This window comes from Ochotona princeps, chromosome 17, assembly GCF_030435755.1.
Source record: "Ochotona princeps isolate mOchPri1 chromosome 17, mOchPri1.hap1, whole genome shotgun sequence".
Lineage (NCBI taxonomy): Eukaryota > Metazoa > Chordata > Mammalia > Lagomorpha > Ochotonidae > Ochotona > Ochotona princeps.
Window position 1 is genome coordinate 17304346 of NC_080848.1, and position 26010 is coordinate 17330355.

At 44.9% G+C, this 26010-nt stretch overlaps 1 protein-coding gene across 1 annotated transcript in view; it reads left to right on the top strand.

Annotated features, from left to right (window-relative positions):
- The first annotated feature begins 500 nt into the window (after nucleotides 1-500).
- LOC131482366 (leucine-rich repeat-containing protein 37A2-like) overlaps nucleotides 501-26010 on the top strand; it is an 80348-nt gene continuing 54838 nt past the window's right edge. The window contains exons 1-6 of the mRNA XM_058675852.1: nucleotides 501-589; nucleotides 1529-1600; nucleotides 3907-3978; nucleotides 4493-4573; nucleotides 5674-5745; nucleotides 6341-6415. Of these exons, the coding sequence (XP_058531835.1) occupies nucleotides 4554-4573; nucleotides 5674-5745; nucleotides 6341-6415 (167 nt within the window). The 5' untranslated portion in view covers nucleotides 501-589; nucleotides 1529-1600; nucleotides 3907-3978; nucleotides 4493-4553. The remainder of the gene's footprint in view (nucleotides 590-1528; nucleotides 1601-3906; nucleotides 3979-4492; nucleotides 4574-5673; nucleotides 5746-6340; nucleotides 6416-26010) is intronic.

The window sequence follows — 26010 nt, forward strand, 5'->3', positions numbered from 1 at the left end:
ATGGATATTGCCAGTGACCCATTCATGTCAACACATTAGTCCATCTGATTTTTCATTGTCCATGTCCATTCACGTAGGTAGAATAATTTCAGTAGAAGGTACTTGGCCAAAGTTAAAATTACTGTATGTTGGAGTTTCTTTATTCTTACTTACTGATAAAGATAAATTGGTCCCTTGTTCTCAGTTGAATTATTTTCTTACTGATTTGCAAAAGGAGTCAGTTTAGACACCTAGGGAATTTTGGAGACAGTATGTCCCTCAAATGCAACTGATTGGCATTATCTATCAACGAGATTGCATAAACAGGAAGTTAAGCTTCTGAAGTGACACCGCAACGTTTGTGCCAGGGCCCCATGTTCTTTCGTAATTGTGCCTGCCCCAGGTGAAGCTCTAGAAACTAGAAAACTGGTAGTAATATCCATATTCGATATCCCCATGAAGTTGCTATGATTGTTTTTCCTTGTTCTGTTCATTGTGTTCCTATCTGTTCAAGGATATGAACTGTGCTTCTTTACAGAAATCTACAAGGAAACGCTATATCCTACATTGACAAAAATGTATGGAAAGCATATCGCTGGGTTGAGACTCTGTGAGTATATTCTCTCTAAATATGGATACAAAAAAATGCAACTGCATCTCAAACTCTTTGGTCCAGTATTTAGAGGTCAGAATGTCTCAGAAAAGGTATTTACCCCTTCGTGTTAACAAATCAGCCTCTACTTATTACAGTTCTAAAACACAGTATTTGCAATGAGACCACTGAAGTTTATTTTTCATCTTGTAAGTAATACATGATTGTATTATTTTTTTTATTTGAAGATTTCTTTGCTTTTGTTGGACAGATTATTCTTTTTTTTTTCTTTCTCTAGAAATTGAGTTTATTTAAATATGAAAAAGGACAGATTATTCTTACAAAGAGGAGAGACAGAAAGATCCTGTATCTGTTGGCTCACTTCCGAAGTGGCCTCAACAGGCAGAGCTCAGCCAAGGTGAAACCAGGAGCCAAGAGCCTCTTCTGGCTCTCTCTTATGGGTTCAGGGTCCTAAGGCTTTAGGCCATCTTCTACTGCTCTTCCAGGCCCTAAGGTAGGGAGCTGGATGGAAAGTGGAGCAGCCAGTACATGCACTGGTGCCCACATTGGATCCAGCTCTTGCAAGGTGAGGATTTAGTCATTGAGCTTTCATGCTGGGCTCCATGATTATGTTCTTAAGAGACTAAAAACTGATACAGTAAAAATCTTGTTGTAGTGTAACATTCCATCCCTGAGGTAAACTTCTGTGACTGTGATATACATCGCTCCAGACCTTCTCTGATGTTTTTCTGTACAGAATTTAGATACAGGAAAACTAGTGTAATATGTGGGCTTTTGAAAAAAAAAAAAAAGAGATGTATTTGTTTTACTTGAAATTCAGAGTTACAGAGAAAGGGAGAAAGATCTAACCTGCATTTAGTGGCACCCTATTGAGGTTTCCTCCACATCAGAGTTATTCCTGAATAAAAATTGTTGTTATTCTTCATTTTGATCCAGGATTCTCAGCGAAAATTATTTGACTGAATTACATAAGGATTCATTTGAAGGCCTGCTATCCCTGAAGCACTTGTAAGTTAGTTAAGCACATTTATTTCTGAGATTTTAGTTGTTTTCTATAAAATGAGTAAGGTGTTTAAATAATCTCTAGTTTCCTCTAGTATGAAAATAACAATTCTGTAAGTATGTATAGGGTCTCATGCATTGAATCCATACTATTTATTTTGTATTCTTCAAGCATAATAGCTGGGCTTTTAGAGAGGGTTGGTCACGGGGAGGAGTGCCAAGGATTTGGCCATCTTCCACTGCCTTTCCAGGCATATAGCAGGAACGTAGATGGGAAGTGGAGCCGTGAACTCAAACCAGGGCCCATATGGGATGTTGGCACGGCAGGGCTGTTTTACCTACTATACCACAATGGGCTCTAAATGCCATTCATCTTTATTAGGCCAATTATTGATACTCTGTAGGAAATAGATTCTTCTTTCCAATGTATACAGCTGAAGGACAGTGGATAGAAACAGCCTTATCTGACACTAACAATAATCCTTTGAATGACCAAGCTCTCTAGGCCTGAAGGGGACAATTGCTTCCATCTTTACTTCTGGATTCCCAAACCTTATAGACCTGAGCTGGAGAAAAACAGAAGAGATAATAACTGTCCAGCACAATGGGCCCTTCCTTGCTTTTAGTAGGAAGTCCTTTGCAAGCTAGTTATTCTCTGTCAGCATCTATATTGTCATCGCTTTTTAAAATGCCATCAGTGTTTAAAGCTAAAACAGAATGCTAAGCACTTTGTCTAGTTTGAGGCTCTGAAATGTGTAAGGCAGGCTTCCTGCCCTCCTGGGAGCTGCAAGGCCGCCGGGGAAACAAGCACAGAAATCCAGCATGATCCACCAAACGGGAGGTCGACGACAACACACTGCAGAGGGTCGTGGAGTAATGCAGCCACAGGCCTTAAAAACTAGTGATTCAGAAAATATTTAAAAGGAAAAAAAACTAGTAACTTGTTCCTCTTTCCATTCAGTCACTCCTTAGCTATTCCTTTATTTCCTAAGCATCTGAGTTTGCTTTGTTTCCACGAGCCAGGTGGAAACATGGTGAGCAGTGCACATGAGCAAGGCCAAGTCCATGCTTTCAAGGTGTTTATGCTTTGAAGGAACTGGAGAGGCAAGGGTAGCAATGTGAACAAGAAAAGGGCACAGACATGATGTGTAAATTGTTTCTGGATCAGGGGCTGTAGCTAGGGTGATATTGGTTAAACAGGGCATCATTGGAAGGACACTGTGTAGAGCCACTGGGCATCATTGGAAGGACACATGGGCAATACCCTCAGATTGCAGAAGGAAAGTGAGAGAAAGGCAAAACACAGGAGAGTGTCTGAGGAACGCCAAGAGTACCTGTGGAATCCACGGAAGAAAGCCATAAGGAGTGTTGGGCCACAGCCTCCAGGGCTTTGACTGTCATGGAAAAAGTCACCAGCCAGGAGAGCCACATGTTCCTGGCAGCACTCTACAGCAAAACTGAGCCTGCATCAGCATCATCCAGGGGTTTGCAGGGCTAGGTTCTGTCTCTACCACCCCCAGCCCTGCTGAGTTCCTGACTGAGGTCTAGATCCGGGCTGAGAATTTGCATCTTCAGTGCCTAGGTGAAGCCAGTGTTTGAGAATCACTTCTGGAGAGTTCCAGAAGAGAGACTAGAGATGGAGACAGCCACAGGGGGCAGGTGGCAGCCGTGTGGGTGAGGAGTGAGGCAAGCTGGGATCCATGTAACTATGGTCACAAGTGAGTGTTTTCCAACAAGAATCCATCTCCATGTTGTTTTCTGTTCTGCTGCCACTGTGCAACTGAAACAAATCTGCTTTTATGCAATGTCAAGACAACGTGAAATCAGAAAAGAATTCCTACTAATGATAATATAATTCTGAATTAATTCAAAATGATGAGTTCCTCTGAGGAGTAACTTCCCTTCAAATGATTTGAAAGGTTCTCTGATTTATTCTGGAACTGAACTAGTTCCAAAAAGAGAACCACACCAGGAAGGTATAAAAGTAGAATATTCATCTGAATATTAGAAGTTACAGATAGAGATGCAAATTTGATCTCATTATCTTGAATTTGATGAGACTACCCAAAGGTCATCTGATCATATCTCTTGCTGCCAGGAAATTTTCCCTTCAGGGTCTTATCAAGGGCTATAGACCCTGAAGGTGAGACTGTTAGGAGAGGTTAAGTTTGATTAGGAGCTCTGGAGTGCTCAAACAGATGTCCAAAGGTGTAGTTTAGACAAAAACTGAATATTCAACATTAAGAAATGCAAATTCTGTTCCTTCCTACACAATAGAGATCTAATAGAAATTTTCTTTTTTCTTTTCCTAGGGATTTATCCTGTAATAAAATTCAGTTTATTGAAAGACGTACATTTGAATCACTTCCCTTTTTGAAGTCTGTGTAAGTTATAATGTCGTCTTTGGAATTAGAGTAAGTCTTAATTGTAACCCCCCTTGTTAGTCACTCATATTTTGCAACATCATTATAATTCTACGTGTAGGAAATTGGCTAGAATTATGTAGCAATTCTTTCTAGTCTCCAGAGATATTTTGGGCCAAGGTCAGAGTGCTGCAAAACCACCTGCCATGAGTTGTTCTAGAACAACTGCCATGTACAGAACAGACCTCCACAAGGAAGAATCACTCAGCCCAAAACGTCTAAAGTGCTCAAGTTGTGAAACTTGTTCTAGAGAGGAGATGAAGATCACTGAGCACAAGTATTTGTGGCGTGTGGTTTGGCGTACCTCACGCACCACAGGTGTAAATGGGAACGTGTTGAGTCAGAAGCCAGAGTCTTCCAACTGGGAAGTCTTTAGTGTGTGGAGGAGATGTTTCACCTGTACAAGTTAGGATCACTGCTGAATGATGAATGTTCTAAAAGAGTAACTTTCTTCTTAATTTGTGTCTTTTTACAGAAATCTTGGCTGCAATTTACTCACAGAAGTGAGTTTGGGCACATTTCAGGCGTGGCATGGAATGCATTTTTTGCACGTGGTGTAAGTGAAATACAAGATAAACAAATATTAAAGAGCTGTGTATATGTAAAATCCATACAGTTATCGTTAGCTGAGTGTAAGTCATGTACAAACTCTGCAAAGTATGGCTTAAGTTTCACTCTTTTTTTTTAAAATGAGGACACCAAGGTGCATTGAGGCTCAGGACTTTGTGTGACAGCTGACATGCTCTGCTTTTCCTTGTGCTGATCTTGGCCTTGGGCAAGAGAGCACATCAAGCAAATACTACTCCAGTTAGCACTGCTACCAGAGTCCCCACAGTGCTGCTCTGATTCCCAAATGCTCCTTGAGATTCCACCCCGAATCTAACTGGGATTGCCGCTCAGTGTGGGGAGCCGAGGTGCTGGTGCTTTCTCAGGATCATTTTCTTGTAAGTGAAAAAGCAGAAAGAACAACTGAAAATTCAACACAGTCACCCAGCTCATGCTGTGTTTTGACAAGTATTTATCTGTGAAGTTATGGACCATCTGTGGGCAAGGGAACTTTTGAAGTAAGCCAAGGTGGTGTTTATGTTAAGCTGTGGTGTGAACAGTAATAGGAAAGCATTGCTCTAGCCTGATTTTGTTTGCATCCTGGGCACACTTGAATGAAATGTTGCAGTTTTATTCCCTCCCAGCTTAACAGTTCTGTGATAGTTCACGGCCTGGGGAATTGAGATTCGAGATGGAGATTTTCTTCCAAGCCTGACCTTGGACAAGATAGCCACCTGTCCTGTGCTTCATGATTTCACAGTTCCATTTGCGCTCGAGGGAGGGGCTTAAGATATGCTGGGAGTGAGTGGACCAGCCGTTGTTGCAGATCAGGCTGTATGGCCTCCTCCTCCCCTTCATGTGGTGCAGGGCCACAAGCATGGAGCCGGATGGGAAGCAGGGCTGCCAGGATTAGAACCAGTGTCTGTATGGGGGGATCCCAGCATGATCAAACCAAGGACTTCAGTTACCAGGCTACCGGGCAGGCCCATAAAGTTTTTTTTTTTTTAATTTACAAATTCTCTCTCATATATATGTATATGTATATAAGCTTTTGCACATGTTTGTACATAGAGAAAAGGTGTATAATTTTAATCTCATTGCATTTTTCAGAAATCTTGATCAGAATCCATTGACAACTATTGAAGATTCCTATCTTTTTAATTTGCCAGCATTAAAATATCTGTAAGTATGAAAAATAAACCTCATGAATCATGGAGTGATTTATACTCCTTGTTTTTTACTTTGATCAAAATTTATTTTGCACTGAGGCTAAAAAGTTGCAATTTTAAGTTGAACTGAGCTCCTGGATTAAGATGTACAATGTGTAAAACAGCCCCAGCAGAGAGACAGTGTGGAAGAGCATATTCAGATACATGTCGAAGTACAAAGCAGATGAAAAGATATTAAGTAACCAAGGAGTGAAATAGGCAAATGAAAAGGAAGATAATGGTAAAACAAAAACAACAACGGTGCAGGTTCTGTCCTTCAGTGCCAAGGTCACTGACTTGACAGTGCAGAGTAACTTAAATTTCTTCAATGAGAATTTCTTGGAAGGATCTGCCTTGACAAACTCTCAAGCTGCCTTGTTTTACAGAGTAGCCAAAAGTTAATGCAACCACATGCTCTTAAAATACTCTGTACTTTTAAAAAAATCTGAGTGAGTTTTTCGTTTCATTTCAATTTTATTTTATTAGATTTTGTTCCTTGAAATTATCTTTTTAAGGACAGAACTTTTTCTTGGGGTTCACATCATGAATGTTTGGGCTTTCTCCCTCAGAGACCTCGGAAGAACGCAGGTGTCCATCAGCACAGTTGAGAACATCCTCATGAAGACTCTCGAACTGGAAAAACTGTAAGTTACTCTCTTAGGGTTATGTTTTTGTCATTTTGAAGATTTAATTGCTTTCTTACATCAGACTTATTCAGGAATAATTTGCACATCATAAAACTTTTAAGTATGCAGTGTGATAAATTTCATCATATGTGTCATTATAAAATCACCACTAAATTCCTACTATAGATTGCTTCTGACATGCCAAAAAGGGACCTCTGAACCCTTTGCAGTCAACCCTTTCCAACCCAGACACCTGTTGCTTTTGCCTTTTCAACATTACTGAGTTTTTTTTTTAATGTTAGCAAGATTTATTTTTATTTAATAGCATATATATAGAGAGGGAGAGACAAAAATCTATTCAATGGTTCACTCCTGAAGTGGCTACAATGATCGAACTGAGCCGATCTGAAGACAAGAGCCAGGAGCTGCTTCTGAGTCTCCCATGTGGGTGCAGGATCCCAAGATTTGGGGCCATCCTCTGTTGTCTTCCCAGGCTGTAAACAGGGAGATGGATGGGAAGTGGAGCAGCCAGGACATGAAGTGGCACCCATAGAGAAATTGTTGCTTGAAGGAGGTGAATTAGGCAATTGAGCCGTTGTGACAGGCCCTGGTCAGTGGTAGGCTTTAGCATTGGACTTGTTTAACTGGGCACAATCTTTGTGAGATTACGCTGTTACCCTGGTGTTGGCTGCAGCAGCAGTGCTGTGGCTGAGTAATGTCCCAGTTGTGTGGATAGGCCAGTTTGTTTTAGTCACTCATCAGTTTGCATATCTGGACTTTCTCAATTTTTGCAATGATGAATAAAGCTGTTAAGAGCACTCCTAGGCAGACCTTTGTCTAAACATGTTTTCCCTTCTTAGGGGATAAACACAAGGCTAGGATCGCTGCAGCAACTACTAACTGCATTTTTTCCTCCTTGAGAAACTGTTCAACAGTTTCCTAAAATGACAGTGCTGTTTGCATTGTCACCAGCAGGGTATGGGAGTCGTGATTGCTCCACTTCTGGTTGCAATCTGTGTGTTTCCATTTCAATTTATTTTGTAGTGAGTGGGCAGTGTGGCACAGCAGTTAGAGACTGCTGTTCTCTCCCTGAAACTACCTGCAGGAAGCCTTGACTCATAAGACAATCAGTTTGGCTATCTTTCGCTGCCAGATTTTGTTGTGAGAAAATTCAAACCTACATGGGGCCCAGGGTTGTGGCACAGCAGCTTAGGAGTGCTGGTTTGAATCTTGGCTTCTCTGCTTCTAACCCAGTTTTCTATTAATGTGATTGGGAAGGCAACAGAAGAAGACCAAAGTGCCGGGGGTAGGAGATCAGATGGAGCTCTTGGCTCCTGGCTTCAGCCTGGCCCAGCCCCATCCAAGGATGGAAGATTAACTCTCTTCCTCTCTCTCTCTTGTGGTATGTGTGTATGTGTCTCCAACACTCTACTTTTCAAGTAAATATTTTTACCATTGTATCTTTTTAAATTATAAATAATCGGTCTCTTATGGATGTTTGATTAATGAATTACATCACAAGATGTTATTACACAATCGCTTCTCCACCTTTTGGCTAAGATTGAGTGAAGATCTTATTACACAAGGTACAGGTAAGTATGAAGTGACATAGAGTAAGATTGACATATAATATCCCTAGATTTGACATCATATTATATTAGAGCAAATATATGATACCTGACATTTTAAGATTGACTCATTTCCCTTAGCATAATGGTCTCTAGTTTGGCCCATTTGTGCACAAAATATTGTATTTCTTTTTTTAATACCCAAGTAGTATTGCATAGTGTAGATGAACCACAGTTTTTTTTATCCAGTCCACTGTTAGTGGGCATTTCGGTTGTTTCCATGTTCTTGCAATAGTAGATTGCGCTGCAGTGAACATTGGTGTGTGTGTTGCTTTCTCATGTAACAAGTCTTTTGGATATATTCCTAGTAGTAGTGGTATTGCTGGGTCATATGGTAGGTGGATTTTTAATTGCCTAAGTGTTCTCCATACTGACTTCCACAGTGGCCGCACCAGCCTGTATTCCCACCAGCAGTGGAAGTAGGGTTCCTTTTTCTCCCCAACCTTGCCAGCAGGTGGTGTTGGTAGTTTTCTGCATGTGGGCAATTCTTTCTGGTGTTAAGTGGTGTTGTTTTTAATTTGAATTTCCCCTATTGTCAGAGAGCTTGAGCATTTTTTCATGTGTCTGTTAGCCATTTGAATTTGTTCCTTTGTAAAGGTGTCTGCCCATTTCCCCTGCCCATTTCTTGACTGGTGTGTTTGTATTATTGTTCTGGAGTCCTTTGTATATTCAGGAAAGTAGCCCTTTGTCTCCTGTGTAACGTGCAAAGATCTTCTCCCATTCTGATGGTTGCCTTTTTACTTTGTTGATTGTTTCCTTTGCTGTGCAGAAGCTTCTTAGCTTAATGTAGGTCCCATTTGTTTATTTTGGTCTTGGCTTCCTTTGCTTTGGATGATTTTTCTAGGAAGTCAGTGCATATACCTATATCTTGTAGAGTATTTCCAACTTTTTCTTCCAAAAGTTTGATGGTTTCTGGGTGTAGATTTAGATTTTATCCATTTAGATTTGATCTTTGTGTGTGGAGAAAGGTGTGGGTCTTGCAGACTATTACTAGTCGTGCCAACAGCATCTGTTGAAGAGCCCTTCCTTTCCCCAGATTGTTTTCTGTTTTCTTGTTGAAGATTAGATAGTTGTGCATATGTGGCTTCCCTTGTGGATGTCCTGTTCTCCATTGATCTACCTCTCTGTTTCTGTACCAGTACCAGGCTGTTTTGATAACTGCCGCCCTATAGTATGTCCAGAGATCTGGCATTGTGATCCCTCCTGCTAGGCTCTTATTCTTCAGGATGGTTCTGGCTATTTATGGTTTTTGTGTTTCCAAATGAGCCTTTGTATCATCTTTTCCAGCTCTGTGAAGAAATTTCTTGGTATTTTGACTGGAATTGTGTTGAATGCATATTTTTCATTTGGAAGTGTGGACATTTTGATGATGTTGACTCTGCCCATCCAGGAACATGGTATTTTTCTCCACTTTTTTGAAGTCTTCTATTTCTTCTCTTGACGTTTTTTAGTTTTCCTCATGGAGATCTTCCACATCGTTTGTTAAGTTTATTCCCAGGTATTTCATTTTCTTCTCTGTTGTGTATCTCATTTTGGTTACCTTCTATGTCTGAAATTCTTTCCTCTGCAGCATTAATTCTGTTGTCAAGCTTGCTACCATATTTTTCAGTTCTGAAATTTCATTTTGGACGTGTTTAATTTCTGTGATAATGTTACTTTTGAATTCTTTGAGCTCTTCCCAACACTTCTCACTATCTATAAAGAGTTTCTTTCTTTTTTTTTTTTTTTTAAGATTTATTTTTTATTACAAAGTCAGATCTACAGAGAGGAGGAGAGACAGAGAGGAAGATCTTCCATCCGATGAGTCACTCCCCAAATGAGCCGCAACGGGCCGGTGCAGCGCTGATCCAATGCCAGGAACCTGGAATCTCTTCCAGGTCTCCCACGCGGGTGCAGGGTCCCAATGCATTGGGCCGTCCTCTCCTGCTTTCCCAGGCCACAAGCAGGGAGCTGGATGGGAAGTGGAGCTGCCGGGATTAGAACCGGCGCCCATATGTGATACCGGCACCCATATGTGATCCCGGCGCGTTCAAGGCGAGGACTTTAGCCACTAGGCCACGCTGCCGGGCCCTATGAAGAGTTTCATGCTCATTTTTTTAATATTCCTTATCAATGTCTTCGTGTTGCAACTCTGAGGCAGGTTATTTTTTGGTCATTTTTGAGGGGAGTACTGGCTCTTTCATCTGAATAATTTTTCTGGTATTTCTTCCCATTGCTTTGTGCCTTCTTGTCAGTTTGAGATTTTAGCTCTGATGTGCTTTGGGGGTTTCTGGGAGCACTGTATCTGTCAGCTGCCCTGTGGGTTGTGAGGGGTCTCTGCCGGCCAGGTAACTAGGATGTTTGTCAGCTGCTGCCACCTTGTGGGCAACCGGTGCTTTCACTCTCCTCATCATTTGTGTGGAGCTTTGCAACCAAAAGCCTGCCAATTCCAGTTCTGTGTGCAAGCCCCCTGCTGCCCAGCGCCTTCACAGCCTCTGCCCGCTGTGCAGTTGCCGATAGTGGAAATGACCCAGCCTCTGCTCCACAGTGCACAGTCAGTAGCTGGGATCTCCGCACTCTGGGGTGCATCACGCCTTCCCTCACCTCCAATGGGCAAGCGACAGCAGGGGGTTATGTGGCTTTGGTTTGCCCTGGAATTTGTACCTCCACCGCTGGGTTCTTCTGTGGTCTGCTGGGTGTTGGTATGGCACGAACCTACTCTCAAGCATTTTTGGAGTCTGCTCTTATGCTGCTGGGTCACTGAGAGAAACCGCTAACCCTGGGGGCTCCCGCATCTCCATTTTGGGGGATTCTGGCATCCCTCTGGGTGGCCCAAGTCTGAGAAACCTTGCCGACTGTGTCTCCGACCCTCACCCTTCACTTCCCAACTACCCTTTCCCCAAAGGCATTCACTCCTCTGGGAGAGGCTGCTCATATCTGTGCCTATAGTTTCCTCATTGGGCCATTTTTTTTAATCCCACCAGTGTCCTGATCTGAGAGTCCTTCTGACTCCCTCTGTCTCTTATGGGCAGGTCAAGGCTCCTGCTGGTGTCTTCCCTGCTTCAATTCATGACTCACCAGGTTTTTACTGAGTCCCTGCCTATCCCGGATGGTGTCCTGGTATCCGTCTCCACAAGCTCAGGCTGCAGTTGCCATCCTGAGAGTTCTTTCAGGTTCTCTCTTGCCTGTTCTTCCAGGTTCTCTCTTGCCTGTGTGAAAGTTGCCTCGGTTTCACCAGCTTCACGGAGCTTCGGACATCTTTTCCTGCAATTCTGCGCTTCCTGCCTCTCTTCTGCTTAATTCTGTCCCTGTCTCTCCACACACTCGGCAGCACCCTCAAGTAAATATTTTTACAAATTCAAACTTACTAGAGAGAAGATAATGGTTGTCCATATACCTGTCCCGTAGATTTGGAGTAGCCTGTCTTCTTCCCTTCCTTGTTCTCTTCTTCCCGCCCTCCCTTCCTTCTTCCTTCAGTTTCACAATAATGCCAGAGATGAAGCATAATTGAGACCATAAATAAGGTATAGATATATGTCTATACAATGAAGCCATCACCCAACTCCAAATGTACCACATCAACAGGTCCTTATCTCTCTGGAATCCTTCTGTCCCATCACTCTTGCTCTCCCCAGTGCCTGTGTAAGTCTCAGCATCTTTGTTACTATACAATGCATTTTCTAGAATTTTATATGAATGGAATTAAACACTATGCACTCTTTCTCATCTTTATTTACGTAATATGATTAAGACACACTGTTGTCTGTAGCAGTCGCTCATTTCTTTTTCTGGTGGAACAGCATCTCATTGTGTGAACTCAGTATCATCTATCCACTCATCTGTCGACGGACACTTGGGTTCTTTCTAGTTTTGGTTATCACAAATGAAGCTGTTACAAGAGCAGCAGTAAGCCACCACCTGGGACACGCATACTGCACATCAAAGTGATTGAATTCAAGTGCCGAATTCATTTCCAACTCTGGCTTCCTGCTAATGTGAACCTGGGAGGCAGTAGCTGATGGCCCAAATTCTTGGGTTCTTGCCTCCTATGTGGGAGACCCAAGTTGAGTTCTGGGTTCCCGATGTCAGTCTGGCCCAGCCCTGACTCTGGTAGATATTTGGAGTGAACCAGCTGATGGAACATTCCTGTCTCTGTTTTTCTCTCCACCTTTCAAATAATTTTTTAAAATATGTCTCAAGAAAAGCTTTTAATCAAATTAGTTTCGGAGTATCATAAAAACTTTAAGACCTACCATATGTTCCAGCTATTCTACTTCTGGGTATTTATTAAGCTTTACCTGACACCTCCCAGGGAATTCACTGGTGGAAGGGGAGACAGGATTCAAACCCAGGTTCATGGACTGTGGGTTGCCAAGCAAGATACTCACCATTGGGCCAAACGCCTACCCCTGGCAAACTTTTTGTAGACCCCAACCTTGATTGTGAGATCCTTTTACTCTGTATCTTTCTCCAACAATTGCTAGTCAGTCTTTTCTGCAGTTAGAGTAATTTCTAATATTAGACCCTTCCAACGGCAGATGAGAAAGGCACTCCCTAGGCTGTGGGCTCTGACTCCTTCTCACAAGTCTGACATTATCCCAGAGTGAGACTTGTGAGCTGGGGAGATGCTCCTGAGTGACAGTGCTGACCAGTGGCACTCACTTCCAGCCCCTGTCACCTTTATCCCGAGCATACCACACCCACTGCCTTGTTTGCCTTTCTGTTGGGCACCTCTGCCTCCTCCCCATATTTGCAGCATTTAAGAGCAGCACTTGGTCATCGGGTTCCCAGCCACATAGCCTGACGCCACATCTCAAGATTTCTTTTTTCACAGCCTTGGCCTGCCTCTTGACCTACTCAGGTAATCCCTTAATTTGTAGCTGAATTCTCTGTGTTTCCCTTTAACAGGATCTTACCTAGCCACATGGCCTGCTGCCTCTGCCAATTTAAAAAGGACATTGAGACTGTCTGCAAGACAGTCAAGCTGCATTGTCACAATGAATGTCTGACAAACCCTCTATCTTGTGGTGAGTCTGAGATGCCTGGCGATTTTAATTTCTTCTTTGTAAATTAGAGATAAATGCTTAAAGTTGTAATGTAATTATTTTAGTTCATTTATTCAGAGTAAAACTCTCAATTTCTGAACTACTCTGTCAGTGAACATCAGGCTCCCAGTGACTGATAGGAAAATTGATGCTCTAACTGTTCCTTGTGCGTAAAGAATCCCAGGAAAGAAATGGAAGGGAAGGAATTAACGCTGAGGGCCACACGGTGCACCGTGCTCTCAGCTTGGTGCTTTGCTTCCATGAGCACTCATGTGGGCACTGCACCACAGCCTGTAGCCTGCTTTTATACACAGCAGCCTCCAGTGCCTCTGCCCTAGAGAACAGGTGCAGAACATTGTTGTTTGACTTGTTTTTGCAATTGTGGAAAAGAGTACAAGTGACACTACTTGATTCTGAGCCTGGGAGTTTGTGGTGCCAAGCCAGGCATGGCCGCCTGGCTCCTCTGATGGAGCGGAATGCCATTGTACCTGTAGACAGCCCAGCTCTGAACCTGCTCCGAGGCTCAGACTTCTCATTGGGCAGTCACCCAGGGGCTTTGCTGTGGGTTTCTGGATATGTGAAGTGCCACTAAGTAAGTAACTAAACTCCACCAACTAACTGGAAGTCCCACTAATGTTGGGATTCCAGACAAGACTGCTTTACTCTCCCTAGAGCTTGAATATACATCTCTGTCAGGATCCAGGACTTTAGCGCACTACTGACTGACAAACAGTGTTGTTTATTGTCCAGAACACTTTTCCACCTGGTAACCCCTTCTCTCCAAGAGGGGGCAGCACAAACAATTTAATGGGCTTTCACAGAGAGGAGACACAAGACAGAGGCATGAAGGGGTGAAGCCAGACACCCGGTCTTCTGCCCACCGTTGACTCTCCACGCACTCATGTTCCTTCTTTCTCGTGATGCTCACCTCCTGCTCTCACTGTCACGACAGGGTCTGGGACAGAAGCCCAGCCACACAACAGCACACTTGACCTTCCTGCACTTGGAAGCTTGAAGACATCCCCAAGTCAAGCTGGAAATACTAGAAATGAAAGCAAAACCGGCATTTGCAAAAGCGGCTTCTTCCCCCCTCCCTTTTTTTTAAAAGATTTATTTATTTTTATTGGAAACTCAGATTTACCGCGAGAAAGGGAGGCAGAGAGAGAAAAAATTTCTATCCACTGGATCACTCCCCAAGTGGAAGCCATGGCCAGAACTGAGTTGATCTGAAGCCAGGAGCCATGAGTGTCTTCTAGTCTCCCACATGGGTACAGGGTCCCAAGGGTTTGGATTATCCCTGATTACTTTCCCAGGCAACAAGCAGGGAGCGAAAGGAGAAGTGGAACCCCTGGGATATGAGCTGGTGCCCATGTGGGATCCCGGTACATACTGGGTGAGGACTTTAGCCACTAGGCTACCACTCCAGGACTCCAGCGTCTTTCCCTTTTGCATTTTAGGGCACTGAGCAACATTTACCCAGACACTGCTACCACCCCAGAGAGCTCACAGAACAATCTGTGCATGCATACCACCTGGCAACCTACACATCACTCCACCTACATCCCAGACCTGCCCAGATTGAAAGAACCAGGGTGGATGTGATAAGGGCTAGGAAACATTGAGCAGGGACCAAGTAACCGTTGCCTCGGTGGAAAAGGACACATCCAATGAGGAGCAGGCTCCTGTTTTAGCATCTGTGCCTTCGCTCCCCTCATGTGAATGCATTTGGCCATGGTCACCTGTTGACAGCAGCCAGAAGACAAGGTTGCTGGAGAGGAAGCCTTGTGCTCCCTGGGTGTCTGAGGCAGGACGGTGCAGCATGTGCCCGTGAGGCGGGCGCTTCCACACTGGGCAGCTGCACGGAGACCGTCTCCCGGCCTTGGGCTTTTACTGGGTGCTGGGCAGTTGATCACTGGGGAGCCAAGGAACAATCCTAAACAGTGACTGCTTTTTCATACTCGGGACTCCTCTGCGGACACTCTTTTAGAAAAATCACTTTTTTCTTCTTTTCTGTTGCTGCCATTCCATAGACTTCAGCTTGGGTTAATTTTTCTTCCTATGTGGTAACCTGCCGGAGTCCAGCTCCAGCCGAGAGTTCGGAGCTCGGGAAGGGTGCGTGGAGTCGGCGATAAAGAAAGACACAGACACTGACACTTGATGCGTTCTCACCACAGCCCAAGAAAAAGCTGTCCTTTTTATTTACTCAGACACCTCACAAGCTTCTGCACAAGCAACTAATTGTTCTATTTTTTTTACTTCAAGACTAAGGGGGCATGTACAGACATTCGGTCATTCCGTCTGCACTTCAGGGCTAAGCAGGTGTCCCCAGAGATAATTCTTTAAAACACTGTATTCATATTCTTCAAAGCAAGCCATTATTCATTCTTTAACAGTAGCCATGGAGCAGCAGCCAGGACTCCAAGGCCAAGGCACATGCGATTACCTGCTAATCAGTACATTCCTACCACATTTCTATTTTTACAACTTGCCCATTATTCGATGGGAAAATAGTTTGCAAGGGAAAAAATATAATTCTAAAAACAAAAATTACAAATATTAAATCCCTCTACAACTATAGACCCTATAACCCCATAAACAATAAAACAATAATCAAAAGCACTATTCTTTAATAGAAGCATCCTTAATTCCTCTAGCTAAAAATTATAAAAGCGGCTAAAACAGCTACATTTTCTGTACTCCAAAAAATTACAAAAACAGGCTAGCCTATAAAATAACAATAACTATACTTATTGCCATAGCAATTTCAGCTCTCACTCCCATCACTTGCATTCCCGTGGGTCCACTGGGTGCTACCTGACTGGCCAGGTCCTGGAAAGGAGGCAGATCCGCCTCACCTGTGACCTTCTGTCTTCCTGCTGCCTTCTGGCCTTGAACCAGTCATTATTTTAGGGCAGGGCACTCGTGCAGTGCTCCCAACAGTAACCAAATGGTGGTGACTCCGAGCCTAAACTGCTGGGGATCTATGACTGTACACTGACACTCCGTTTCCTGTTAACGAAAGCATTCTCTTCCTTTCTGACAGTACCAGAACCATCGACAGAGAATCCCAAAGCAGAATTCCTGAAGATACTGCAAGCCCGGAAGAGGAACACTAGCACCAAATTAATTATTACTTCAGAGACGGATAATTCAGAAAAACATACACTTGACATTCTAGACTCTACAAATGAGCAGCTAGACTTGAATGAAAAAGTTGACGTTATCAGTGCACTAAATTACGTGCTGCGTTATTTCTCAGGCAGCAATCTAGAAGACGTAGAGTCAGCGTTACTACCCTACGTAAAGTTGCTTTTTGCAAGCGCACAAGATGATTAATCAGTAGATCAATTGTACTCTTTGCCTTGTGCTTGGGGTGGGCGCCAGGCTGATCTGCTGTGATCGGGTCCTTTCTAACTTCCTTAGGAAGAATCGTCTTTTCCCTCTGATATCTAACGGAGGCTGCATCAGCATGGCAGCTTTTTTTGTATCTTTGACCTCATCCATTTTTTGTTGAATTTCAGAGGTTATCAAACTTTCCAGAAAGTGAAAAAAGTCTTCAAGAGGCCAAAGGGCTAAGGAAAAGGCAGTAGCGGGAGGGTTGGGGCTGACAACCTCACACAAAGCGATGTCAGAGTTGGTCCTTACACTGGGGCACCTTCAGGCACCCACGGAGAACTCCCAGAAGCCTAGATCCCGGGTCTGTGGTGATTTTGCTTTGTGGTACATGTGGGACAAGGACACATTTTGTCCCGGGCACACCAGAGATGTGTGGGCTATGGAGAGTGACACCAGTCTCTGATTGTCTTGGGCATGTGTTTTCCCCCAGCGACGACTTTGAAGAATCACTCGAGAAACAATAATAAGCAGGTAAACTGAGGGGTCACAGTGTGTTGCTGGAGGAAGGAATGGTGGGAGTAGGGGCAAAATATACATTCCCCTCCCCATTCTTAGGGGTGCTGAACCTACTGCATTTCCCTAGGTGGGCTTCTGGTTGAGGTGGCTGCACTGGCTGAGGGGTGACTACAAACCCCGCCACGCTACAAGCAAAAAAAGAGGTGATTCAAAACCTCTACTTTGAACCTGCAATCTTCGTCCAACGGGCAAGGTAAATGACAGGGTGCCTTCACCACCTTCCCTAACGGGAGCCAACAGGGCAGGCAGAGAGGACAAGTGGCCTGTTCTGTTCCCCACAGCACGGTGAGCGCAGGCCCAGGCGAGATGGCGGCCGCTGAGTCAACTGCCGGAGAAAGTGAAGCCCTTGAGGAGGTGCTCACTGAGTGAGCCCTGTTGCTGCGGCTGCCTCCATTGGTCATAAAAATACTTCCCTTCTAATATTTGTGTGTGTGATATTCATAAGCAGTCCCAGCCAAGATGATAAGAAATGAAAGTGTAAGTTTCATACCCTACCTGCCTCCTACAGTCTAACTACTCTCACAAAGAGAGTGAAAAACGTCATCAAAGGGCTAAAAGGCCTAAGTGAAATGCAGCAGCGGAAGACAATCAGGAGGAGAGAGAAAGCGCGCCCCCTTGTGGAGGGCACCGTGCAAGGCCAGCTGGGAAGCACAGGTGCCAGGGAGCAGGAGGAGCTTCATGTGGCCCAGAGGCCCTGGCACCTGGTGGCCAACTGCTTCCACCCAGAGCCCCCACTCACAGAGGAGCACAGTGCCAGGGCCGCCTCTTCCCTGAAGAGGTACATGGTGGACCGACCATCTGCTGCTTCTGAAAGAAGGCCTAACCCAGGGCCCACAGACTCTCAAGAAGACTACACCTTCTCCAGTGCCGCAGGGATGTGCTGCTGAAGAAGCTGTGTGGCACCTAGGGCAGAACAAGACTCAGACTCCAGGCCCTTCTGAGGATACAGAGCCTTTTCCCAGTAAGCAAGAGGAGTCTGCTCAGTATGCTGAGCCTTCAGTGGAGGAGGAACCTTCTCTAGGCCACCAGGTGACCCCAGCTCAGACTCCACGTCCTTATGTGGAGGTCACATTTCCCACCCAGCTGGAGCAGCCAACTCAGATGCTGAGCCTTCAGTGGAGGCAGAACCTTCTCCAGGCCAGCAGGAACAGTCTGCTCAGCCATCGAGTTCTTTGGACCTGGTGAAACTTCTGCAAGTCAGCCTCAAGAAGACGCAGTTCAGCCTCCAGAGCACCAGCAAGAACACACAGACTTGCCCAGTATGGCTGCTAAATCTGCACATTTCGAGAATTTGGAAGAGGTTGAGTCTATGCCTGCACCAGAAGTAACTCAGGAAGAGGGACCCTCATCTGAGGAAATCAGAATGTCTCCAGCCCAGCAGGAAGCCCAGCTCTGCTGCCAGAGACCTCTCACCACTTGACCTGACAGTCCTGTCAAGAGTCCTGTCACCATCTTAAATTGCCCACAACTATGGAGAGACCCGCCCATCTTGAGGTCACCTTCACTTCACCTTCAGAGGTTGAGCCTTACCCAGCCTTACCTTCTGCAGCTGAGCCAGAGGCTGTGGATGAGACTGCAGCTTCCCCCAAGGAGACAGAGCCGTTTCCAACAGGATGGGAATCTCCAGCTGAACCCCTGGAGACCCTTCATGTCACACTCCCGTCTCCACCATGGCTGAAAGTCTCAGCTCAGCATCTGAAAATGACTGTGGGTTCCAAAACCCAACCCCGAGTATATCACCTGACTCCACCTCCTACGATGGAGGATGTCCTTTCATTGAAGACAGAGGAGACCCTAACCCAAACTCCAGAGCCTCCTCAAGAAGTTGTACCTCCATTGCAGGTACATGAGGAGGTAACAGTCCCCAAACCAGCTCAGGAACAGGCTCCCTATCTCCTGTCACCCAGGATCACATCACATTTCAGCCTTTGAAGGTGGAGCTGACCATAACTCCAGGACCCAGTGTGGAGGCTGAACATTCCACAGCCCTGAAGACCACAACCCCTCCGGACTCTAAGAGAGACATTTCACGTCCAGACCAGGTCCAGACTCACCATGCAGTCCTGCCCGAAGTCACAGTTGCCCAATGGAACCTGGGAGATACCCTAACTCCAGACCCCAATACAGAGGTTGACCAGGCTCCAAGCACTCAGGAGACCCCTATGCAGCTTACAGAGCCATCTACAGAGGTGGGAGCTCAACCTCCAGTGTTGCAAGAGGTGGCTGTTCCAATTCCAACTCCACTTCAACCTCCAGTGCCACCCAGTGTCACAGATCAGACCTTGAACCTACCACCTACCAATGGTCCAGACCCACTGCAGAGGCTGAGCATGCAACCACCCTGAAAGAGCCTACAGGAACGAGTCCAGACACAATTCGGACTCTATTTCACTTATGTCCTCCTTTCCTTTTCCTGGTGGGTCAGGCTCTGTTCAATTCACATGGGATGAGACACTGAAGCTCTTGGTCCTACATTGCCAAACATGAGGTGCCTAACACATCAGTCCCTTGACTTGGAATAGGGTCCCAGCCATTATAAGCCCATCAAGCTTCCTCCCCTCCTCTTGGTGGCTGCGTGAAGTCAAACCCTTGTCCAGCATCACAGGGAAACCTACAGATGTGACGCTTACGATCACACTACAGCCAGGCGGTGAAGCTCAAAGTACTCTGGGCCAGCTGCAGGCTCCAGTTCAGCCTGCAGGGATCTTGGAAGGGGAATCCCCTCGTTCAATCCCACAAGAGGTTTGTTTCCATTGTATTGGAATTCTGCAAATGTGCAGCCCTCTTTGCTTCTGAAAGAAGGCCTAGGCCAGGTTCCACAGCCTCTCAAGGAGACTACACCTTCTCCAGTGCCGCAGGGATGTGCTGCTGAAGAAGCTGTGCGGCACCTAGGGCAGAACAAGACTCAGACTCCAGGCCCTTCTGAGGATACAGAGCCTTTTCCCAGTAAGCAAGAGGAGTCTGCTCAGTATGCTGAGCCTTCAGTGGAGGAGGAACCTTCTCTAGGCCACCAGGTGACCCCAGCTCAGACTCCACGTCCTTATGTGGAGTTCACATCTCCCACCCAGCTGTAGCAGCCAACTCAGGATGCTGAGCCTTCAGTGGAGGCAGAACCTTCTCCAGGCCAGCAGGAACAGTCTGCTCAGCCATCGAGTTCTTTGGACCTGGTGAAACTTCTGCAAGTCAGCCTCAAGAAGACGCAGTTCAGCCTCCAGAGCACCAGCAAGAACACACAGACTTGCCCAGTATGGCTGATAAACCTGCACATTTCCAGAATTTGGAAGAGGTTGAGTCTATGCCTTCACCAGAAGTAACTCAGGAAGAGGGACCCTCATCTGAGGAAATCAGAATGTCTGCAGCCCAGCAGGAAGCCCAGCTCTGCTGCCAGAGACCTCAACGACACTTTCACCACTTGACCTGACAGTCCTGTCAAGAGTCCTGTCACCATCTTACATTGCCCACAACTATGGAGAGACCCGCCCATCTTGAGGTCACCTTCACTTCACCTTCAGAGGTTGAGCCTTACCCAGCCTTACCTTCTGCAGCTGAGCCAGAGGCTGTGGATGAGACTGCAGCTTCCCCCAAGGAGACAGAGCTGTTTCCAACAGGACGGGAATCTCCAGCTGAACCCCTGGAGACCCTTCATGTCACCCTCCCATCTCCACCATGGCTGAAAGTCTCAGCTCAGCATCCGGAAATGACTATGGGTTCCAAAACCCAACCCCGAGTATATCACCTGACTCCACCTCCTACTATGGAGGATGTCCTTTCTTCAGAGCCCCTAACCCAAACTCAGAGCCACCTCAAGAAGTTGTACCTCCATTGCAAGTACATGAGGAGGTAACAGTCCCCAAACCAGCTCAGGAACAGGCTCCCTATCTCCTGTCACCCAGGATCACATTTTAGCCTTTGAAGGTGGAGCTGACCATAACTCCAGGACCCAGTGTGGAGGCTGAACATTCCACAGCCCTGAAGACCACAACCCCTCCGGATTCTGCGATAGAGATTTCACGTCCAGACCAGGTCCAGACTCACCATGCAGTCCTGCCCGAAGTCACAGTTGCACAATGGAACCTGGGAGATACCCCAACTCCAGAGGTTGACCAGGCTCCAACCACTCAGGAGAACCCTATGCAGCTTACAGAGCCATCTACAGAGGTGGGAGCTCAACTTCAAGTGTTGCAAGAGGTGGCTGTTCCAATTCCAACTCCACTTCAACCTCCAGTGCCACCCAGTGTCACAGATCAGACCTTGAACCTACCACCTACCAATGGTCCAGACCCACTGCAGAGGCTGAGCATGCAACCACCCTGAAAGAGCCTACAGGAACGAGTGCAGACACAATTCGGACTCTATTTCACTTATGTCCTCCTTTCCTTTTCCTGGTGGGTCAGGCTCTGTTCAATTCACATGGGATGAGACACTGAAGCTCTTGGTCCTACATTGCCAAACATGAGGTGCCTTACACATCAGTCCCTTGACTTGGAACAGGGTCCCAGCCATTATGGCCATTTTCTCCCAACATCAAGCTTCCTCCCCTCCTCTTGGTGGCCGCATGAAGTCCAACCTTACAATGCTGAGTGAAGCTCAACTGTGAACTGAAATGCCGGTACAGCGGTCAAGCATTTAGCCTCTGTTTTTTTTCCCCCAAAGATAACATAAAGCCGCTGATTTTTAATATTCCTCAAATATTGATCCTCTTTACTTTTTGGGCCAGACCAACCTCTTAATGTGGACATGACCATAAAAGAAGGAAATGTTTTCTGTTTCCTATATCTACCTCAGGTCTTGCCCTGTGAGGGTAAATCTGTTTTGGATGAAGACACAGTCATTATTATGCAACACAGTGACCACAATGTCCAGATCATTTGCATGCCTTTCTTGTTGTATGCATCTGGCGCCTAATACATTTTACTGGCTGTTTAGAGAACTTTAAGCAGACAATTCTCCATGAAACCTCTTCAAAGAGGGAAAAGATGAATCATCCTTAATTGGATCAGAAAACTAAACAGAGAAAGACACTAGGCTGCTTAGTAGGATTGCTACTATCTACCACTGTTGAGGAGGCCCTAACATAGGGGCTAGTGCAATGGACTGGCAAAGAATGGAGTGGACCATCTCATTCATTCACCTCCCATGGCTGGGCTCTCACTGCTGGGCCCTGGGCTGGCTGTGTCGTGGCATGGTGCTCCTAGCCCTGTGGTTGGGGAGGGAACTAGACCTGGACCTAAAGAATTATAGCAGATGAGAGGATAGGAAAGAAGCCAATTGGGCACCTAACACCTCGCTTCCCTTACAACCTCTCGGGATTCAACCGTGGCTACACCATGGCCGTGTTTGGCAGTTCTCTGGTCCCTGGCAGTGTCCCATTCTGCCTTGGCCACCTTTATTGGCTGCCGCTCACTGAGGAGCTTCATGAGGAGGCCCGTTCTGGAGATGAGCTTGGCACAGGACAGCTGCACCTGGGGGTCTGCACAGTCCATTGGCAGAGTATGGATTACGTGTGAGATGAACTTTCTCACATCATTATTGGGGATGAGGGACCGTAGCTGCTGGTTCAGTTGACTTTTCAACTGGTCCCCTGGGGATGACTGCAAGGGGTAAGTAATGCCTGTGGGTATGGAGGGGATGTCCTTGCCCATGTTAGGGTTCCCCCGTTGCATTTTCTCAGTCACCACTACTGAGTTGGGGGCAATCTCAGGGAAACCAGCGGCCAGTGGATGCCCCTGGGTTGTGCTGGCAGAGGGAGATTCATCTGGCACAACCATACTGTCCATCAAAATGTTTCTTAAGTAATTTCCTACAGCAAGGCTGGATTCAAGAATGCCTTCTGCAGGAGGTATTGGAAGAGCCTTTGCTTCCGGGGAAAGAATATCCTGAGAACTCGGGTCTCCAGAAGATGGAGAAGGCTCTCGGGGAGGGGAATCGATGAGACTTTGTAGGGCAAGGAGCAGAGGCCTCTTTACAGAGAGGGACTTTGCAAGGGGTGCAGCAGATGGCCTGCCCATGAAGACAGAAGATATTCCTCACTCTCCTCCTCTGTGTATATATGACTTTCAAATAAATATATCTTTTTTAAAAGGCCATAAATAAGCCTTTAAAAATTGTGTTATTCTACTTAGTTCACAATGATGGTATCCCATCAGGTATACAAAAGGTATTCATTCAGTTGTTCTCATGCAAAGGATACCCAATCAGTCACACACAAGACACCCATTCAGTTGTTTACCATACAAGTATTGTCCATTTAACTGTAATCCTGTGCTCACTGATCTTCTAGGGTCATGATATCCTCCTACAAATCCCCCTTCTGTGTTTTTAAAATTAGGCCTGAATGATGTAGCTGGGGGAACATGCTCTTGGAGAGCAGAAAAATGGGGGAAACAATATTATATATTATACCAAGATGGCTTCACCAGGGACCACACATCCTTACTGCCTATCATTCCATCTAGCTCCTCAATATTCTTTTTCCCAGGAGAATGAACCTGGCTGCTGTCAGGGATAGGGGACGACGATCATTCTGGCTACTTCCTGCTGAAATAGGGGCGAAGAGAGGGGGCCACAGCAGCCAGGCATTCTCCAGGGAATGCATCTGGGGTCCCTGGTAGAAGGTACAAAAATAATAGCTAGAATTTCTCCCAAGGTAACATGTTTTTGTGTTAAACCTAAATCAGAGTGGCACAGGAACAGTGAAAGGATCAACATTAACACCCATTATATAGCAGCTGATTACAAACTTAACACCAAAGTTTCTATGCAGTTACTTTTCATTTAGCATTAACAGTTGATGAAAGTTTTGGGGAGAATCCTAACTTACAACTTAAACTTTGCCATTTATATAATTCAAGTTTGATTTTACAGATTTTCATGCATTTAGGATAATCAAAACAGTTTTATAATTCTAACAAATCATATGTTAATAATTGAACAACAGAAAAGTCTTAGGCAGGAGAGCATCGGCCCGTTGCGGCTCACTTGGGGAGTGAAACATCAGACAGAGGATCTTCCTCTCTGTCTCCTCCTCTGTGTATATCTGGCTGTAATAAAATGAATAAATCTTTAAAAACAGAAAAGAATTTGTTATCCATAAATAAAATGTTACACTTAAAGTCTTGCTCAAACATTCTAAGAAGGTGGAAAATTTCTCTGCACTCCTGACCTGTAGTGGAACAAGAGGGATATTAAATGATTTTAGCTTTTTAGTTCTTAGCGGCAGTTCCACTGGGGGTTCCACCTTCTCCAGGGGCAAAATCAAACCAAAATCTTTAACTTTTATAACTGAAGGATTCTACTGACTTTTAGAAACTGCTGAGAAAAAACATCCTCACCATTCTGCTTGTTTCCTTTGCTCTGCCAATTCGTGCAGTCTCCGCAGGGCCTTTTCCTGTTTCTTCTCATCCTTGCGGGATCTTGAGGAGACATTTTGAGCAAACTCTCTCTGTTTGAGATCTTTTAATCTCTAGGGTAACAGAAAGAAAGGAAGAGAGGGTAGGTGATTTAGGATAACTTGGGTATCTGGAAGCAAAGCGTTCAGAATATTTACTGTTTACCAGTGATTACTGCACTAGTGGAAACATGAGTTACACTTTCTTACAGTAACTGAAAACACAACAGCTGATTACTTTCAGTGTAAGACTTAGGAGTATCTGCACTTCTAATTAAGAAGCATATCATCTGCTTTATTAGGCAAAATAAAATGATTTCAGAAGGAACAAGCAAATTTGAAAACATTGGGAAGAAAGAAAAGGGACTTTCTCATCACCTGCACTTCCAGGATGCAAACTAGACAAACAGACCATGAGGTCAAACTGAACAGAAAGGGGTTAGGCTAATAAGGAAAATTACCCAGGTATAACATCTTAAAAAGCAATGTACAGCTTACATGGGGAGTTCATTGAGTCAGATCAACAGAAAACATATTCTCATTTCACCATAAAAAGGTGTTCTTTTCAGCATGAACAGAAGTTTCCTGTAACTATTACGTGAACCCAGCCGAGGTCGCCCAATGCTAGCGTGTTCAGAACTCACCAGCCTGAGCACTTTCCTCTGCTCAGGCTGCTACAATTACAGAGGAATATGTTTAGGTTTCCATTCTTTAACAGTGCTGAGAGGAACATCCTGGAGATATGGGTGGAGAATAGAAACAAACTAAAGATTGTTAAATTTAAGATCCAGGTAACAGAATGGGTCTTTAATTCTCAGAAATGACTAAAATTTTCCTTAAAAAAAAAAAACACTCGAAAAGAAAAATGGCAGGAGACACATTAGTGACAGAGTCCAGAGGTATCTTATCTGTGGTGAGAGAAATACAATTACTTAAACACACTGGATAAAAAACAAACAAAAACAAATAAAACATATACTAGCCTATGTTTTCACAACAGCATCAGGGAAGGAATCTAACCCAATATAAAGTGGACATTGCTTTGTGGAAGGGCCTCGTGTATGACAGACAGAGGAATTCTCTTACCTAATATTTATGAAATGTGCTTTGAATCTGTTTGAACTGGGAGTGGGCAAGGGCAGGAGGACACACACACACAAAGATATACAGCTAAAGACACTAGTAGAAAACTCACTCTTGTGATCTGGGCTCCCAGATTAGAAGGATTTGCTTTCAACAGATCAGCTGAAAATGTCACATCACAAAGCAAAAAAAGAAAAAAAAAAAAAAAATAGTGGAAGAGAAAAAAAATAAAGCAAGCATTACTACTTAAGCTCTCTTAGTGAATCTGCAAACTGTTATACTGAACAATTAGGACAAAGCCATGAGTTCTAAAACGTCTGGCCGAAGGGAAGCACCTGTATAACACACACGTACACACACACAGACCGACACAGTAATCCCACCGAGAGAAAGGGACTGCCAATGCACATTCCAAGGAAAAAGCAATAGAACTCTGGACAAGTCACTGCTATCTAAAAGCACACTTTCTCATTTTCATTTATCTTTGTTTTGGGAAAGTTCAAGTAACCAAAAGCCGACAAAACTGCTACTGAGATTGGCAGGCCAAAAAATGAACATTTTTGTAAAACTGCCTCAAGA